An 18072-nucleotide genomic window follows, 5' to 3' on the forward strand; every position below is an offset into this window, starting at 1 on the left:
TTATTTTAACCACAAGTATTTATTGATGGATCAAAGAATACAATTTAAATGGAACAATAAGGCACAACTGTGGATTAAAACAGTTTGCGATACAGCCAAAAGGAGGAAAAAGCCATATCTTAGGAACTTTAAATATGCAAAAGTCCAGGAGTCTCTGAAGTACCTCTCTATTCCCTTTTATGCATTTCCTATATTACATCACTTGATGACAAAGTCAGACTAATACTTCATCAAGAATTTCTCAGTCATTTATACTTGAGTTATCCAGCCTGGTCACTCTTGATTTCAATTCTTCCCAATCCCTTTTGCAGTGTCTTGTTGTTTTTAAGCAATTCCCTTCCTAAAGTAGTGTGTATACATCTTGGATAGCCTTCCAAAGCAAGGAAACAAGCAAGCAAGCAAGCAAGCAATGAATCAGAGAAAATCAGCCAAGAGCAGATATATAGGCGAAGAGACTCCCAAAGACAGATGACAGCAGCTTAATTCACTGAGGTCTATACTAAGTTGGATAGGCAAAGAAGTTGGTGTGGCAAAGAAAGGTCTGTGTTGCCACCTCAGGTTGTGCCACTGGTGCCAGACTCCTTGCTTCTAATAGATTACTAGCGGTTTACAAGAGGAGCTAGGAGGTCAATGTAACCAGGCAGATTATGATAATAATACATTCAATGCTTTGGACCTCTTTTAGGAGCTGACTATGGCTTCCAGCATTAACATTTGCCAGGTGTAAAATTTATTGAGAATTTTGTGCAAAACTTCAAGACACGGAGAACAATCTTTAAATCTCTTGGACTGGGATAAATTAGGCACTTCCATTAACACTGCTCATCCTATTTGGAAATGTGAAGTGAAAAACGTACCAGGGCACATAACACTGAGGCATAAACCATGCTGCAGAAGTAGGGATATACCAGGCTTTTAAAGTACACAGGCTCCTTCAAAAAGCCATGAAAAAAGCCCTAAGCATATTGTCAGGGCAGCCATTCTGGTGGTGATGGTATCACAAAACTAAGCAAACCTGCAGGCATATGGCTATTTTCTGGAGTCAACACTGTACTAACAAGAGTAGCCATGTGTTATGTATGTTGAGAATCAGAGGCCAGAGTTAGAGTGACCTGGGCAAGTCACCTAGAAGTCTTGGCTCTACACCTCTCACCAAGGCCACCACCTTTCAACAAGAACATTTTCAACCAACAGCCTTTTGATGACAGAGCAGAGTGCAGGGGACCAAGAGATGATCTTTCTTCTAAGAGAAATGTTGGTTACAGAAAAGCTCCTGGAGAGGCAACATCCCAGAGACCCATTTAAGAGTAAAGGTAGACAAAAACTGCCAGACAACTGCACTATCATGCCAAGTCAGAAATACATTTAACAGGTGTAGCTTCAGGTGCCAAGTAGAACATAGTGACTAGAGCTTAATAAAAAGCAGGGAGACTGAAGAACTAAGAGAATGGTATGTTGGGTGAAAGAGAAGAAGCAAAGGACATATAAAAAGGATGAAGGAGCATGCCAAAGCCCGGCTGGAGGGAAGGCAGCATGGCTGTAGTCTACATCCAGTGAAAGAGCTTTGCTGGTTGGTTCTTGGCATGGATTCCTTCTCTCACTTTCTCAGACTGGATGGACATGTGGCCTTCAGCAGCGAACCAGGGGAGATACTTAGAAATGGAGATAACTGGTGACTGATACTGAACAGAAATAGACTGGTGTACCATTCTGTAATGCCCTGTTTATACACCAAAGGCAGGTTTGTGTTGACAGAACATATTTGGGGTTGTCATGCAACAGCAGGAGTACTTTGGAAGAAGGGGAATGATGAGGTGGAGATGGGGCTAGTGGATAGGAGGACCCTCAAGTTCCAGTTCTTAAATACTAGGAAGCAGGGAACAGTTTGGTCTCAGTCCTTCAGTGAAGAAATCGGATGCTCATTTTCTGTTCTACGTCTACTTTCTCCAAAACCTGGAGGGGGTGGGGGGGGATGAAAAACACAATTTTGGTGATGAAGGTCAAAACAGGAGATACTGTCTCAAATTCTTACCTCAATGTTTTTCTGCCTCCCTCCTGAAAATTCTCTGCAGAATTTTCAAGCTTCTTCATATTTTCAAACCAAGAGGTGACTGACTGACCTTAACAAATTCTGTGAAAGATATGGCGCTGTCTCCATCCTGATCAGCCTCCTGGATGGTCCTGTCTGCAATGCTGCCCAGCTGCTCATCTGAGATATTTACTCCGACCATCATACGTAGCACCTAGAGGACCAAAAACCAAGAGTTACAGGAGATTTGGGGGCCAGGGGGACTCTTTTACTAAGATAAAAGAAAAAGCCCACTCCCACCCTCTTTTCTTTTGATTTGTCCTCAAATATGACAGCTAGAGTGGGAACGCTTGTCTTCTCATCTAAGCCATTCTAGACAATGATATAAGCAGAAGTCTCTGGCAAGGTCACTGGATAGGAAGGCAAAGCTTCACTGGGGGGTGAGTCCTTTGGATTTTCTCTTCCCATTCTTTCTGTCTGGAATATAGACATGATGCTTTGGTGGTATAGCAGCCATTCTGGGACTGTGAGGTGAAAGTCCTCTGTGTTACGCACACCAGAGCAAGAATACAGAAGCCTGTTCCTGGACATCACGTAGGTTCTGTATCAATCAAGATAATCTAGCCCCAGATTTCTTGTTGCATGAGGCAAGCTAGTTCTTATTGGTTTAAGTCAGTTTGGTAGGGCTTTCTAGGAATCCCACATGAATGCACTCCTCTTTGAAGCAGCGCATTTACCCAGCTATCCCTAAAGTATATCCAAGAAACATAAAGATCTTTGAAGAGTTAAATATGAAACCCTTCTTTTTAGAAAAATAACAAGCACATTTAAAGGGCTGTAGTAAAGAAGATTGAACACGTGTTTCACCAAATTTGCTCCAAACATAACAATGAACCCCTCCCCCCAATTCAGCTAACATCTTTAGGCTGTAAACACAACTTTGAAAATTGCTACTTTAGGGCAGCCCAGGTGGCTCAGCGGTTTAGCGCCACCTTCAGCCCAGGTGTGATCCTGGAGACCCGGAATCAAGTCCCATGTCAGGTTCCCTGCATGGAGCCTATTTCTCCCTCTGCCTCTGTCTCTGCCTCTCTCTGTGTCTTTCATGAATAAATAAATAAGAGTAAGAAAAAAAAAGGAAAATTGCTACTTTAAACAAAATAAGCAACTGTAGTGGTACGACCTCTTAGTATGAAATGGGGAACAGGGTACTTTTGTGATGCCTTCCATCACTGTAGTCAGTGACCTCTGGCTTCAGAGGTAAGAGCTAAGCTTTCCCATTGAAAGAAAGACTTTCTGGCCCAGCTGTTCATAGGCCTCCTTTTCCTCACTCCTTTACATCCTTCTCCAATCTCATGACACATATTTTTGAAAAGTAATTACAGGATTTTCTGAAAAGAAAAAAAGCTGAAATACTAATTTGCATCAATACTGGTTTTTCTTTTCACAAAATATTTTTTTAAGATTTTATTTATTTCATGAGAAAGAGAGAGAGAGAGAGAGAGAGAGAGTGAGTCAGGGAAAGGAGAAGCAGGCTCCCTGCAGGGAGCCTGATGCCAGACTCAATCCCGGGATCACAACCTGAGCCAAAGGCAGATGCTCAACCACTGAGCTACCCAGGTGCCCCTCACAAAATGATTCTTGAAAATTGGAAGTTGTACATTTGGAGGTACAAAGATAGACAAATTGAAAGATCAATAAGGAGGCACAGTCAGTTAAGTGTCTGACTCTTGGTTTTGGCTCTGGTCATGATTTCATGGCCGAGATGGAGCCCTGCCTTGGCTCTGTGCTCAGCAGGGAGTCTGCTTGAGTATTTCTTTCTCACCTTCTGCCCCTCCCCCATTCACACACAAGTTCACAAGCTCTTTTTTTCCCTCTTTCTCTCAAAACAAACAAACAAAAATCTTAAAAAGAAAGGCAGTCTTGGCAAAAATAATGAACAGCCAAGCCATTTGCCATCTTCTGATTGTGTATGGCTGACTAGACAAGTCCATCTTCAAATAGCAGCTTCTTCAGGTCTCAGTCCAATTATTCTCTGAAGAGTTTTATTTTTACAATTAGAGAACTGTATTGAGCATGTGTGCCTTGTGGGGAGAGAAATGGTGTTGTCTGAAGAATCACTCATTCAATCTGTTAATGAGGACAATAGGGCCTAGAAGTGGCTTGATCCAGATCACAGTAACCAGTGGTTCTCACTGTCTGCCAGGCCTCTGCACCCAGTCAGTATTCCAGAGCCATTCAGGGTTCTAGTTGGAAATTGTTAGCAAATAGGACTTCTATTATTACTACTTTCTTTTTTTAAGATTTATTTATTTATTAGAGAAAAAGAGAGAGAGAATGAGCAGAGGAAGAGGCAGAGAATCCTGAGCAGACTTCCTGATGAGCACAGAGCTAGACATGGGGCTTAAACCCACAAACCCAAGATTCATGACCTAAGGTGAAATCAAGAGTTGGATGCTCAACTGACTGAGCAAGGCACCCCTGTCATAACACTTGCTAATATCTGGTAAGGTTTGTTGTATATTCCTTACATCAGTGTAAGAAAGCTCCCTTCTATCTGTTTTTCTAAGATTTTTTTTTTTTTTAAGAAATATGGAATGCTTCACAAATTTGAGTGTCATCTTTGTGCAGGGGCCACGTTAATGTTCTCTACATCATTCTAATTGTACTCTATATGCTGCCGAAGCGAGTACTTGCTAAGACATTTTTTAAAAATCATGAATGGAGGGGATCCCTGGGTGGCTCAGCTGCTTAGCGCCTGCCTTTGGCCCAGGGCACAATCCTGGAGTCCCGGGATTGAGTCCCACGTCGGGCTCCCGGCATGGAGCCTGCTTCTCCCTCCTCCTGTGTCTCTGCCTCTCTCTCTCTCTCTCTCTCTCTCTGTCTATCATAAATAAATAAATAAATAAATAAATAAATAAATAAATAAATAAATCTTTTTAAAAAAAAAATCATGAATGGAGGGATGGCTAGGTGGCTCAGTGGTTGAGCGTCTGCCTTTGGCTCGGGGCGTGAACCCTGGGTCCTGGGATCAAGTCCCACACCGGGCTTCCTGCACGGGGCCTGCTTCTCCCTCTGCTTATGTCTCTGCCTTTCTTTCTCTGTGTGTATCATAAATAAATAAATCTTTCAAAAAAAAAAAAACCATGAATGGATGATGAATTTCATCTAATGCTTTTATTCTGTGGAAAAGACAACTCCATTTTTCTACTTTAATCTGTTAATGTGGCAAAATATATTGATTGATTTTCTAATTTTATTTTTTTTAAAAGATTTTATTTATTCATGAGAGACACAGAGAGAGGCAGAGATACAGGCAGAGGGAGAAGCAGGGTCCCTGTGGGGAGCCTGATATGGGACTCGATCCCAGGACCCTGGGAACATGACCTGAGTCAAAGACAGAAGCTCAATTGCTGAGCTACCCAGGGATCCTTGATTTTCTAATTTTAAAGCAACTTTGAATTCCTGAAATAAACCCACTTTGGCTAAAGTCCAGCATCCTTTGTATAACTGCTGGACTTAATGTATCAGTATTTTGTTTAGCATTTTTACATCTATGTGAATGAAAGAAATTGCACTGTAATGTCCTTATGCAGTCTTTACAAGGTTTTCACATCAAAGTTACGCTAGCCTCATAGAGTAGAGCAACTATCATCTATTGCAGCATAATTGATATATACAATAAACTATACATATTTAAAATGTGCAATGTCACGTTTTGACATATGTAGACACACATAAAACCACCACCCCAATCAAGAATAATGTACATATCAAGCAGCCCCCAAAATCCCCCCAAATCCCCAGGGCTTTTTATTTAAAAATCACACTAGGAATAGCCACTTAACCTTCCCTTAGGATAAACTCACCATGAACTTTTAAACATCCACTGAATAGTTAAGGACTGTATATCTCCAAATATTTTAGACAAGGCAGTGCCTAGAAAGGTGAACTTTGTTTTCTTCTCACGTTGGTAAGATCTTCATATCCTCTTTCTGCTAGGATAAAACTAGCTCTTTGACATGATAGTCCACGAACATATTTGTCCTAAAGTCATTTTGAACCTGAGGAACACTCTAGTGGCACTGACTGGCACTCTGGCCATATATATGATCTCTCTACTCCTTGCTTTTTTTTTTTTTTTTTTTTTTGTTGCCTCTGGCTTTTTAAAATCCTAACAAAACTCAATCTACCACTCCAAAAAATCTTTCTGGCAGCCAGATTTGGGCCAGCGGATGAAAACATTCAACTATAGAGGGACTACCTCTGTCTTTTTTCCTCAGAACTTAGCCCATATATAGCAATTTTCAATAAAGTATTTCTTCTCAGTGAAGAAAAAAATATCCCCAACTCAAAAGCAAAGAACAACAACAACAAAAAAAGCAAAGAACACTAGCACTGACCTGCAGACTATTTTGAATTTTGCTCAGACACAGAAATATAGGAATACTTTAGGCTGGTCCTTAATCTGGCCAAGTAATCCTCAGCTTGGGAGACTCCTCAAAACACTGAATGAATTCAGATTTCCTTTGGGGTGAGTGGAACCCACTTTACTTTTTAGGTGTATCTTGAAATAGAGAAATCTCCCCAGGAAATTACTGAATGTATTAGCTTCCTAGGGTCCTCTAGACTCATAAATATTAAAGAAAAGAAAAAAAAAGAGAAAGTGGGGAAGAGAAGAAAGAAAAGGAATGGAAAGAAAAGGAAAAGGAAGAAAGGAAGTGGAGAAGGGAAGAGGAGGGCAATGCTAAGAGGATGAAATGCTAGTCACTGCTAGTGGGAGGACAAGAGCAACAAAGGACAGTGAGCAGTCGGCTCAGCGTACATCGGCCTGGCAACAATTCCTTGACTCTTATGTCAAGCCCAGGGACAGACAGGCAGAAGCATTTACCTAACTATCACCAGAATTACCTGGATATCAATAAGCTTGATAAAGCAATAGTTGAACTATCTGAATTAGACCATCTCGCATAGTTTAGCTCTGCCAGTCAGCACCTAAGAGACATTTAGTTGGCTTTTTTTTTTTTTTTTTAGTTGGCTTTTAAATAACAAAGACATCTGGCTTGGAGAACTCAATGAGCCATTTCACGTTTCCAGCCATTTCACTGGACTGTGCACCAGCATGTGTTAAATAAATGCTTACTGAAAGAACAATTCCCGCTCAAAAGAATAAGCAAGCAGAGCCCAAACAAGTTGTACACATGCATGGCAGCTCTCCCACCTACCTGTAACAGTTCATCACGGGAAATCTTGTCATCTTTATCCAAGTCATAGAGTCGAAAAGCAACTGGTAGGGGAAAACGAGAAGTTACTGGAAATTAGTAGTGTTTTGCCCTTTCTCAAGGAAGTAAATATGTAAAGACACCAGACAGAAAACTGACAACAAATAGTTTTTCAAGAACAACTGACATGACTTCTGGATCTTTTAAAGACATTATGACATTTAAGAAATTGAAATGTATCTCATAACTGATGGCATCTTAACCTTGATAAAATACAACCCCTCTTAAGGCAAATTAGAAAGCTTAATAAAAAGAAAAAATTAAATGTACTTTTTCTTACCTCAGAATGTTTACACTTACAAATATGTAAGTGGTTCTATTTTTTATTTTTTTAAGATTTATTTATTTACTGATGAGAGACACACAGAGAGAGGCAGAGACCTGGCAGAGGGAAGCAGGCTCCCCGTAGGGAGCAAGCAGCCTGGGTGGCTTAGCGGTTTACCTGGGCCTTCAGCCCAGGGCATGATCCTGGAGACCTGGATCAAGTCCCACTCGGGCTTCCTGCATGGAGCCTGCTTCGCCCTCTACCTGTGTCTCTGCCTCTCTCTCTCTGTGTCTCTCATGAATAAATAAAAATCTCAAAAAAAAAAAAAAAAAAAAAAAAAAGACCAGGATCATTAGTATTCCTAAAAGAATATGTGTTTATTTTTTGATAGTTTTTTTTTTTTTAAGATTTATTTATTTATGATAGACATAGAGAGAAAGAGGCAGAGACACAGGCAGAGGGAGAAGCAGGCTCCATGCCGGGAGCCCGACGTGGGACTCAATGCCGGGACTCCGGGATCGTGCCCAGGGCCAAAGGCAGGTGCAAAACTGCTGAGCCACCCAGGGATCCCCGGAATTTGTGTTTAATATATTCCCCAGAGTAAACAGACACACACATACCCGTATATGTTAAGTTTAAAATACATAAAACGTGTTATCTACTAAGCACTCTTAAGGATGATTTTAGAATGGAAATCTGTTTGCTATGTAACCCACAAATAACTGTTTCTGAATTTTTTTAAACTTTTCTTTTTTAAAAAGTAATCACACCCAACGTGGGACTTGAACTCATGACCTCAAGATCAAGAGTAGCATGCTCTACCAACTGAGCTAGCCAGGCGTTCCGGTTTCTGAATTTTTTAATCAGCTGTTATAAACATATCCCTTCTGTCAAGGCACTTACAGAAGCCTAAAACTGCTAATTTTTTTTTTTTAAGATTTTATTTATTTATTCATGAGAGACACAGAGAGAGAGAGGCAGAGACACAGGCAGAGGGAGAAGCAGACTCCATGCAGGGAGCCTGATGTGGGACCTGGGTCTCCAGGATCAGGCCCTGGGCTGAAGGCGGCGCTAAACCACTGAGCCACCCAGCCTGCCCTAAATTTTTTTTAGATTTATTTATTTGAGAGAGAGAGAGAGAGAGAGAGAGAGAACGCACAAATGTGGGAGCAGGAGGAAGGGCAAAGGGAAAGAGAGAATCTCAAGCAGACTCCTCACTGAGAGCAGAGCCTGACATGGGGCTCAATCTCAGGACCCTGAGATCATGGCCTAAACTGAAATCAAGAGTCAGGTGCTTAACTGACTGAGCCATCCAGGTGCTCCCTTAACTGCTAGTTCTTAAAACTCAGCTGCCAAGGACTAAATGTTTGTATCCTCCCAAAATTCTTATGTTGGAACTCTGAATCCCCACTGTGATGCTATTAAGGGGTGAGGCCTTTGGGAGATAATTAGGGTTTGATCAGGTCATGAGGATGTGGTCTTCATGATGGAATTAATGCCCTTATTAAAACTAGAAACAGGAAATCTCTCTTCTTCGCTGTTTCCACCTCCCTCCCCATGTGAGGATACAGCAAGGAAAGGGGGGGCTCCTCTGGGTAAAGCAGGAAGACCCCCACGAAGAACCTGACTGTGCTGGCAACCTGTTCTCAGACTTCCAGTCTCCAGAAATGTGAGAAATGTCTGTTGTTTAAGTCACTCAGTCTATGGTGTTCTGTTACAGCCGCCTGAGCAGAGGAAGACATTGGCAGAGACGTAAATGCAGAGATTACCTGATAGGACCTTTGAGAAAAAAACCACAGCATTAGTTGTTGTTTCTTAACTGACTTGGATTCCTATCAGGCAGTTCTGGCCCTAAATCAGCAAAGACATTTTCGCCAAGATAACAAATGCTCAAACGACTGAGCCATTTGTTAACATTTCTGTCTTTCTTCATCTCATCTCTCTTTTGTCTCCCCATTCTTTGGTCCTATGATTTGTACTCTCCTAATCCAGAGCTGTCTTCTTGCTTTAAATGCTTTCTGGTGCTCACAATTCCCAAATGTGCAACTCCAGCTTAGACCTCTCCTCTGAGCTCCTGACACTGATGTCAAAGCAATATGGTACACTGCTTAAGACTCTGGCTCTGCTGAATTCTGGCTCTGAGGGTTACTATCTATGGAAACGTGAACAAATTATTTGACTTCTTCATGCCTCATACACCCAAAAGGTGTAATCAAAATGAGGATAACAGAATCCACCACATAAGGTTGTGAGGACTAATGAGTTGATACATGAAAGACACCTGAAACAGTGCTGGGCACGCAGTAAGAGTTCAATAAATGTCATCTACCTCCCATTACCTCTCTATCCTCCTTTCAAACCACTCACTACTTTCTTGGTAATGCTTTGTTCTCTGAACATTCCAAGTATTCATTTACCCCCATTGTTCCCTGTGCCTAGGGCTCTCTTCTGTTCTTCTCATGTTCTGCTCTGTTTAGCTCAGAGAGGCTTTCACTCATGAATCCTTCTAATGCAGCGGCATTCCCTATCACTTTCTCATCTCAACTTATTCGTTTCCTTCACAGACCTTGCCACGATCATAAACGTTGTTTCTTCATCTTTTTTCTTCTTCTTTTTTTTTTTTAAAGTAGGCTCCATGCCCAGAGTGGGGCCCAACACAAGGCTTGAACTCATGACCCTGAGATCTAGACCTGAGCTGAGATCAAGAGTCGGACACTTAATTAAGCCAACCTGGCAACCCATCTGTACTTTTCCATGTGGTCTGTCTCCTTTATTAGATCGTAAGCTCTATGAAAGCAAAGACCTTATTTGATTTATGAATCATTGTATCATGGGACTAAATTAGTGCCTGGCATACAGGAGGAGTTGCTCAAACATTTGCTTAATGAAAGACCAATGAATGATCTCAGTCAAATCTTTACATTTAAGACACTGATTCTTCTTTAAAAAAAAACAAAACAGGGGATCCCTGGGTGGTGCAGTGGTTTGGCGCCTGGCTTTGGCCCAGGGCGCGATCCTGGAGACCCGGGATCAAATCCCACGTCGGGCTCCCAGTGCATGGAGCCTGCTTTTCCCTCTGCCTCTCTCTCTCTGTGTGTATGACTATCATAAATAAATTAAGAAAAAAAAAATTAAAAAAATAAATAAAAAATAAAAAAACCCAAAACTGTGGTAAAATATACATAAAATTTACCATTTTGACTCTTTTACAATGTACAGTTAAAGTACTTTCACACTGTTGTGTAAACACCACCACCACCACCCATCTCCAGAACTTTTTCATCTTCCGCATGAAACTCTGACCCATTAAACAAGAACTCCCCATTTTCCCCCATCTCTAATCTCTGACGACTTTCTGTGAATTTGTGCTACTCTAGGAACCTCATATAAGAAGAATCAAACAGGGGCAGACCAGGTGGCTCAGCGGTTTAGCACCGCCTTCAGCCCAGGGCGTGATCCTGGAGTCCTGGGATCGAGTCCCATGTCGGGCTCCCTGCATGGAGCCTGCTTCTCCCTCTGCCTATGTCTCTGCCTCTCTCTATGTATCTCTCATGAATAAATAAATAAAATCTTAAAAAAAAAAAGAATCAAACAATATCTATCCTTTTGTCTGGCTTGTTATTTTTTTTTAAGCCTGAGTAGGTTCATCCCCATGTAGCATGTGGCAGAATCTCCTTTTTTTGAGACCAAATAAGGTCTGTCTGTATGTAACACACTTTTTGTATCCTTTCATCTTTTTTTTTTACAGATTTTATTTATTTATTTGAGAGAGTGACAGAGCAAGCATGAACAAGGTGGTGGGGGGAAGGGCAGAGGGAGAGGGAGAAGCAGACTCCCCTCTGAGCAGGGAGCTGATGCGGGGCTTGATCCCAGGACCCTGGGATCATGACCTGAGCTGAAGGCAGATGCTTAACCACCTAAGCCACCCAGGCACCCCTCCTTTCATCTTTCAATGGACATTTGGGTTGCTTCCACCTTTTAGCTATCGCAAATATATTGCTCACGGTTTCTTCTTGGCTACTCTCCCTAACTCCACTTTACAATATTTCCTCATCATTCAAATATAAGAGCTTCATGCAGACTCCTTATTTCCCACATCATTCATTATGTGTTGTAAAAAACTTCAGGGGTGCCTTCGTGGTTTATCTAGTGAAGCATCAGCCTTCGGCTCAGGTCATGGTCCTACAGTCATGGGAGTGGGCCCTGAATGAAGTTTCCTGCTCAGTAGAGAGTCTACGCCCCCCTGCTCATGCTCTCACTCTCTCACATAAATAAATTAAAAATCTTTTTAAAAAACCCACAAAACTTCAATCATCTAAGACAATTAGAATATCAACAGGGAAGCTTATAGATCTCTCCCTTACTTACCACACATACCCTGGACCACTGTAAGGTGGGTTGTACCTTTCATGTAAGACATAACCTCACTGATGTGAAAAGGAGAGCAATTCGGAACAATTCCTTAAAGACAAACAGATCAGTAGTACTATGTGTGCTTGGGCCTGTGCCTACATAGGTACAGTTAAGCCTTGGTGGTTGTCCTTGACATTCTTTCACTGGAGCATAAAAAAAGAAATAGAACCGAATGTGCTGTCAGAGTTCCTATTCTATGTAAAAGATGGATCATAATCAAATTTGGTTCTAGAAACTCATATTTTTAAATAGGTAAATGTGGAAGGTAAATGTGTCTTTTTTTTTTTTTTTTCATGATAGGCACACAGTGAGAGAGAGAAAGAGAGAGGCAGAGACATAGGCAAAGAGAGAAGCAGGCTCCATGCACTGGGAGCCCGACGTGGGACTCGATCCCGGGTCTCCAGGATCGCGCCCTGGGCCAAAGGCAGGCGCCAAACCGCTGCGCCACCCAGGGATCCCTAAATGTGTCTTAATGGCAAATATGTTGCTAGATATATATATATACAACGTTCAATTGCTCTTAGTTTACACCAAGAGGTGCCATCTTGCTTGGTTCTTTAGCTCAGTGGGAAATTCAGAGAAAACCGATATACAAACAGAAGCAGAGACACAAGACTCCTCCATGGCTTTGGTTTCACTGATCTAATCACATGAACATGATCCCAACAGATAGAGTGCATGAGAATTCTAATTGGTTTTCAGCTTCCTGTGAAGTTGGTCTGAAATTCAAGACTAAAGTAATGGAAAAACTATGTATAACCGTCACAGTACTTTGCTATTATTTTATCTTATTCTGAAGTTTGCCATTTCTAAGGGCACCTGGCTAGCTCAGCTGGTAGAGCATGCAACTCTTGATCTCTGGATTATGAGTTCAAGCCCCATATTGGGCATGGAGCCTACTTAAAAAAAATAAGAAGGAAGGAAGGAGAAGTAAGGAAGGAAAAGAAACAAAGTTTGCCATTTCTGTGTCATTCTGTGCCTTCCTTCCTTCCTAAACAGACTCTCATCCACAGCTATCTCTCTCCCATTAGATGTGAACAAGGAAACATACAGCCTAGTTGCTGATGAAAGCCATCATGTGACCACAAGGAGCCATGCCTTTGGATGAAGCAGATCATAAGGATGGCAGAGCAGAGCAATAGAAACAAACACAATAAACTCTGACATCTGCCTCACCTGATTTGTGTTTGTTTGTTTTTAAAGATTTTATTTATTCATTCATGAGAGACACATAAAGAGAGGCAGAGACATAGACTGAGGGAGAAGCAGGCTCCCTGGCAAGAAGCGTGATGTGGGACTCGCCCAGATCCCAGGGTCATGCCCAGGGCCAAAGGCAGACAGTCACTGAGCCAACCGTGGCGTCCCTGTCTCACCTGATTTGTAAAGTGAGATAATATACTTTCTTATTGTTGAATCCAGATGAGTCAGCTAAAGGTATATCCTAACAGATATACCAAGTAACTACCAAATCTGTTTGGAATATTTTCTTCAAGGTCAGTGTGAATTAAGGCACACAGACCACAGCAATTTATAAAGGAAATGAATTACAAAGAAAGGACTCTAATCCATATATTGCATAAAATATCTGGATCAATACATGGGAATACAAAGCTGAAGAAGTAGAATTTTTTTCTTAACTGCTTGGTAATTTGAAAGATCTATAATGCAGAAATTTTTAAAAAACCACAAGGGGTCCAATTTGTTTTACCTACTAGTTTTTCTTTTTTTTCTATTGGGGTAAAATATACATTGATGTTGTTTTACCATCATCCATCCCATAACTCACTTCATCTTGCAAAACTGACTCTATACCTATTAAATTACTCCCCATTCTCTCCTTCCCCTATCCTCAGCAATCATCATTATATATTTTGTTGATTTTGACTACCTCTAAGTACCCATATCAGTGGACTCATACACTATTTGTCTTTTTGTGACTGGAATCATGATCTCAAGGTTCATCTGTGTTGTGGATTATTGAAATTTCCTTCCTTTTTAAGTCTGAATAATATTCAATTCTATATATATAACACAGTTTTGCTTATCCACTCATTTATGGATGGATAAGGAGTTGCTTTCTCTTTTAGCTATTGTGAATAATGCTGCTAAGAATGTGGCTATAGCCACATCTCTTCAAGACCTTGCTCTCAATTCTTCTGGATACATAACCAGAAGTGGAAGTCTGAATTATATGGTAGTTCCATTTTTAGTTTTTTTTTTTTCTAAAGATTTACTTATTTATTTATTTATGATAGAGAGAGAGAGAGAGAGAGAGAGAGAGAGGCAGAGACACAGGAGGAGGGAGAAGCAGGCTCCATGTCGGGAGCCCGACGTGAGACTGGATCCCGGGACTCCAGGATCACGCCCGCCCTGGGCCAAAGGCAGGTAGGTGGTGCTCAACCACTGAGCCACCCAGGGAGCCCCCATTTTTAGTTTTTTGAGGAACCACCGCACTGTTTTCCACAGGGTTATACCACTTTACATTTCCACCAACAATACACAAGGGTTCCAATTTCTCTACATCTTTTTAAAAGATTTTTATATATTTATTTGAGAGAGAGTGAGAAAGATCACAAAGGAAGGGAGAAGGAAGACAAAACTGACTGAGCCACCCAAGTACCCCCAATTTCTCTAGATCCTAAACAATACCTGTTATTTTGTGTTATTTGTGTTTATTTTTGATAATAGCCATCATAACAAGTATAAGGTAGTCTTCATTTGCATTACCCTAATAATTACTGTTTATCATCTTTTTTTTTTTTTAAGATTTTATTTATTTATTCATGAGAGACACAGAGAGAGGCAGAGACACAGGCAGAGGGAGAAGCAGGCTCCATGCAGGGAGCCTGATGTGAGACTCGATCCTGGGACTCTGGGACCAAGCCCTGGGCCAATGGCAGCTGCTCAACTGCTGAGCCACCCAGGCATCCTAACCATCTGACTCTTGATTTTGGCTCAGGTCATGATCTCAGGGTTGGGGGATCAAGCCCCACTTCAGCTCTACGGGCTCCTCCTCCTGCTTGCACATCCCCCATCTCTCTATCTCTAAAATAAATAATTAAAATCTTAAAAAAAAAAATCTTCTTTCTGGGGTACCTGGGTAGGAGGAGCTCAGTCCCTTAAACTCTCAACTCTTGATTTTGGCTCAGGTCATGATCTTGGGGTCCTGAGATAGGACCCCAGAATGGGCTCTATGCTCAGCAGGGAGTTTGCTTGGAGATTCTCTCCCTCTCTCTCTGCCCCTCCCCATGCTGGAGGATGCAAGTGTGCCTGCATTCTGTCTCTCCAATCAATCAATCAATCAATCAATCACAAAGAAGTGCTTCTACTCTGTCACAAAGTTGCCTTAATTTTTTTGTCAATTGAATTTCAATATAATTGGTTTTCTTCATAGTCCTATGCATTTGATTTTATGCTTTCAAAAATATTCTGAGATGGGGTCAGTATGATTCAACAGACTGCCAAAGGAATTCATGACTTACAAAAAGTAGAATCTCCCCACCCCCAAAAGTAGAGCCCATGCTAGGCAGGGAATTCAGGTAATAGGTATGTGTTAGGTCTAATGACCTTTAAAGTCTTCTTTAATCCTGGATTAGAAAAGCAAGCATAGTTTCATTCTGCGCTTTCATAAGAGCACAGAATGTCTCTTTACTGTCTTCTCCTTAACCAACTCACTTGATTCACGGATTCTCTCCCTCTGTGATTTGCAAATCATTCCAAATGATGCGATGGCACACAACTTGTAACTAATAGGCAACACCTGAGTCTACTCTACCAGCTGAGTTGTATGCTGACCAAGAGCCAAGTGTATACACCGCCCTAAAACTGTGCTATTTGTACTTTTAAAAAAAAACCCTATATAATTAATAAAAAGCAAAACATGTATGTGAAAAGTTATTGTTTCTGTGAAAATTAGACAAATTAGGGACACCTGGGTGGCTCAGCAGTTGAGCACTTGCCTTTGGCCCACGGCGTGATCCTGGAGTCCCGGGATCAAGTCCCACATTGGGCTTCCTGCATGGAGCCTGTTTTTCTCTCTGCCTCTCTTTCTCTGTGTGTCTCTCATGAATAAATAAATTTTTTTTAAAAATTAGACAAATTACTTCTGAAAGACTCAAAATTAAGTTACTGGAAAAAATGTGTTAACATAAATATGGCAGAACAAGTTTAAGAGATGGAGGAAAAATGTAAACAACAGAAAATTCTATTTTTGGAATGCTTTACAAGTATCTTTAAGCTCTTTTTCCACTTAAAAGAAACTGTAACCAGAAATCTTAGACATTATAGATGTGCTCTATACAAAAACATCACATGACTCCCATCAGCAGACTTTTTTTTTTTTCAGCAGACTTTTATGAAAATAAACCAAAAAAACTCTTAGTCCCCACACTGTACAAAAGATTGTACAGTGAATGTGTTCTTAAATATTTTAAGGTAAAATAAAATGTTAAACCATATATCCTCTTCTGTGATTCTATGTTATAGCTGGCTTTTTCAATTATTATTAAATTCCTGGTCTGACAATAATGAGTAAGAAAATTTCTATTATGCTAATGTCAGAATCAGGCAAACATGTACTAAATATATGCTGAAACTCTGAAAACATTGAGACTCAGACTTTGTATCAAATGGTATTTAGTCTTGAAAGAAGAAATTAGAATCCATTAACATAAAGTATTCAATACATTTGAGAACTATTTATCAGAGTTCTATTTTCTTCTACATTATTTTCTTTGTACTTAGTTTTCTGCTCTTCATTAAGGTATCTGATATTGTGGTAAAGAAGAGCAATATTTTATTGTTTTGGTTCAAAAATCTTCCCTGTCCTATATAACAAAACTTATTTCAGCGCTGAAACTCTTTACCTAAAATATCAAGAGAGGAGTAAAGTCATAGCCCCATAGCCAGGGAAATCTGAGGATGTGGCCCAAGTTGAAAGTTTAAGTCTTGGGGCATCTGGGTCTGGGGATTGAGTCCCACATCGGGCTCCCTGCAAGGAGCCTGCTTCTCCCTCTGCTTATGTCTCTGCCTCTCTGTGTCTCTCACAAATAAATAAATAAAATCTTAAAAAAAAAAAAAAAAACAGCTTTTTATTTTTCTTTAAGTCATCCAATAAAAACTTGATGGGTCCCATTTATTCTGTGGCTTCAAAGATCTCTCTGTACATCACTGTGCACTCTTGTAAGAGAAGCCTGGGTTCAATCAACATAATACATTTCCATTTCAGCTTGTGTTGAATGAAAAGAGAAGTTCAATTTCAATTTCTAGAAAAGTGTTGTAAGGGATTGAGCAATCTCATAGAGAAATCAACAAGGGCAAAGGGAAATCTAACAAATAGCCAAGGAAAGGAGGTAAGAGGCAGGGGGACAAAAGTTAAATATTGCACTAAGCCAGCTGTCTACTCCTACTTAACTCCTATCCAGCATCCATCAAATTCTAAAATAGGCTGAGCACAGCCATTCTTCCTTGTGATGGGGCTAGGTCTTATTCACTGTTGTTGCTCTAGGACTCACTACACTGCTTGGTGCATGGTAAGCATTCTCTGAATTTTAAAGATAATATTAGCTGCTAAGTTCTTACTCCTGGGCACTATTTCAAGTATTTGACATATTTCAACTAATTTAATCATCACAACATCCTTATGTGAAACCCCTTAACTTCCCATTTTACAGAAGAGGAAACCAAGGCCCAAAGATTTTAAATAATCTGCCCCAAGTCACATGACCAAAACGCGGCAGAGCTGGAAATCAAACCCAGTCAGTGTAATTCCACAGTCTTGAGCTCTTCATCACTATGCTCTTGTAAATGCTTGCTCAATGAAGGAATGAGTAAATAAATGATTTATAAGGAATGAAAGCCAATATTTTAAGCCATAAAACTTTATCTCCTTACAGTGCAGTTTGTTGCTTCGGCTATTGAGTGGCTCTGGTCCATTCACATCTTTGCTTTTTTCATTATCCTCAATGGGTCGAAAATGAGCCAAAGTTCTCATGAATCCACGGAAGTTTACCTGGTCCTCTCTGATTGGGAAACAGAATAAAAAGAACACCATCTCAATCGGGGTGATTCTTAACTCAATAATATAC

At 40.7% G+C, this 18072-nt stretch overlaps 1 protein-coding gene and 1 non-coding gene across 2 annotated transcripts in view; both read right to left on the reverse strand.

Moving 5' to 3' along the window:
• Positions 1–18072, reverse strand: part of CHP1 (calcineurin like EF-hand protein 1) — a 46272-nt gene continuing 28200 nt past the window's right edge. Inside the window, exons 4-7 of the mRNA XM_041743996.1 lie at positions 17879–18006; positions 7252–7313; positions 2121–2243; positions 1–1953 (exon numbers count right to left, since the gene is read on the reverse strand). Of these exons, the coding sequence (XP_041599930.1) occupies positions 1900–1953; positions 2121–2243; positions 7252–7313; positions 17879–18006 (367 nt within the window). The 3' untranslated portion in view covers positions 1–1899. The remainder of the gene's footprint in view (positions 1954–2120; positions 2244–7251; positions 7314–17878; positions 18007–18072) is intronic.
• Positions 4613–4719, reverse strand: LOC121485948. The gene has a single exon (XR_005986448.1). It is a non-coding gene; the product is annotated as a U6 spliceosomal RNA (small nuclear RNA).

This window comes from Vulpes lagopus, chromosome 2 (genome assembly GCF_018345385.1).
Source record: "Vulpes lagopus strain Blue_001 chromosome 2, ASM1834538v1, whole genome shotgun sequence".
Classification (NCBI taxonomy): domain Eukaryota; kingdom Metazoa; phylum Chordata; class Mammalia; order Carnivora; family Canidae; genus Vulpes; species Vulpes lagopus.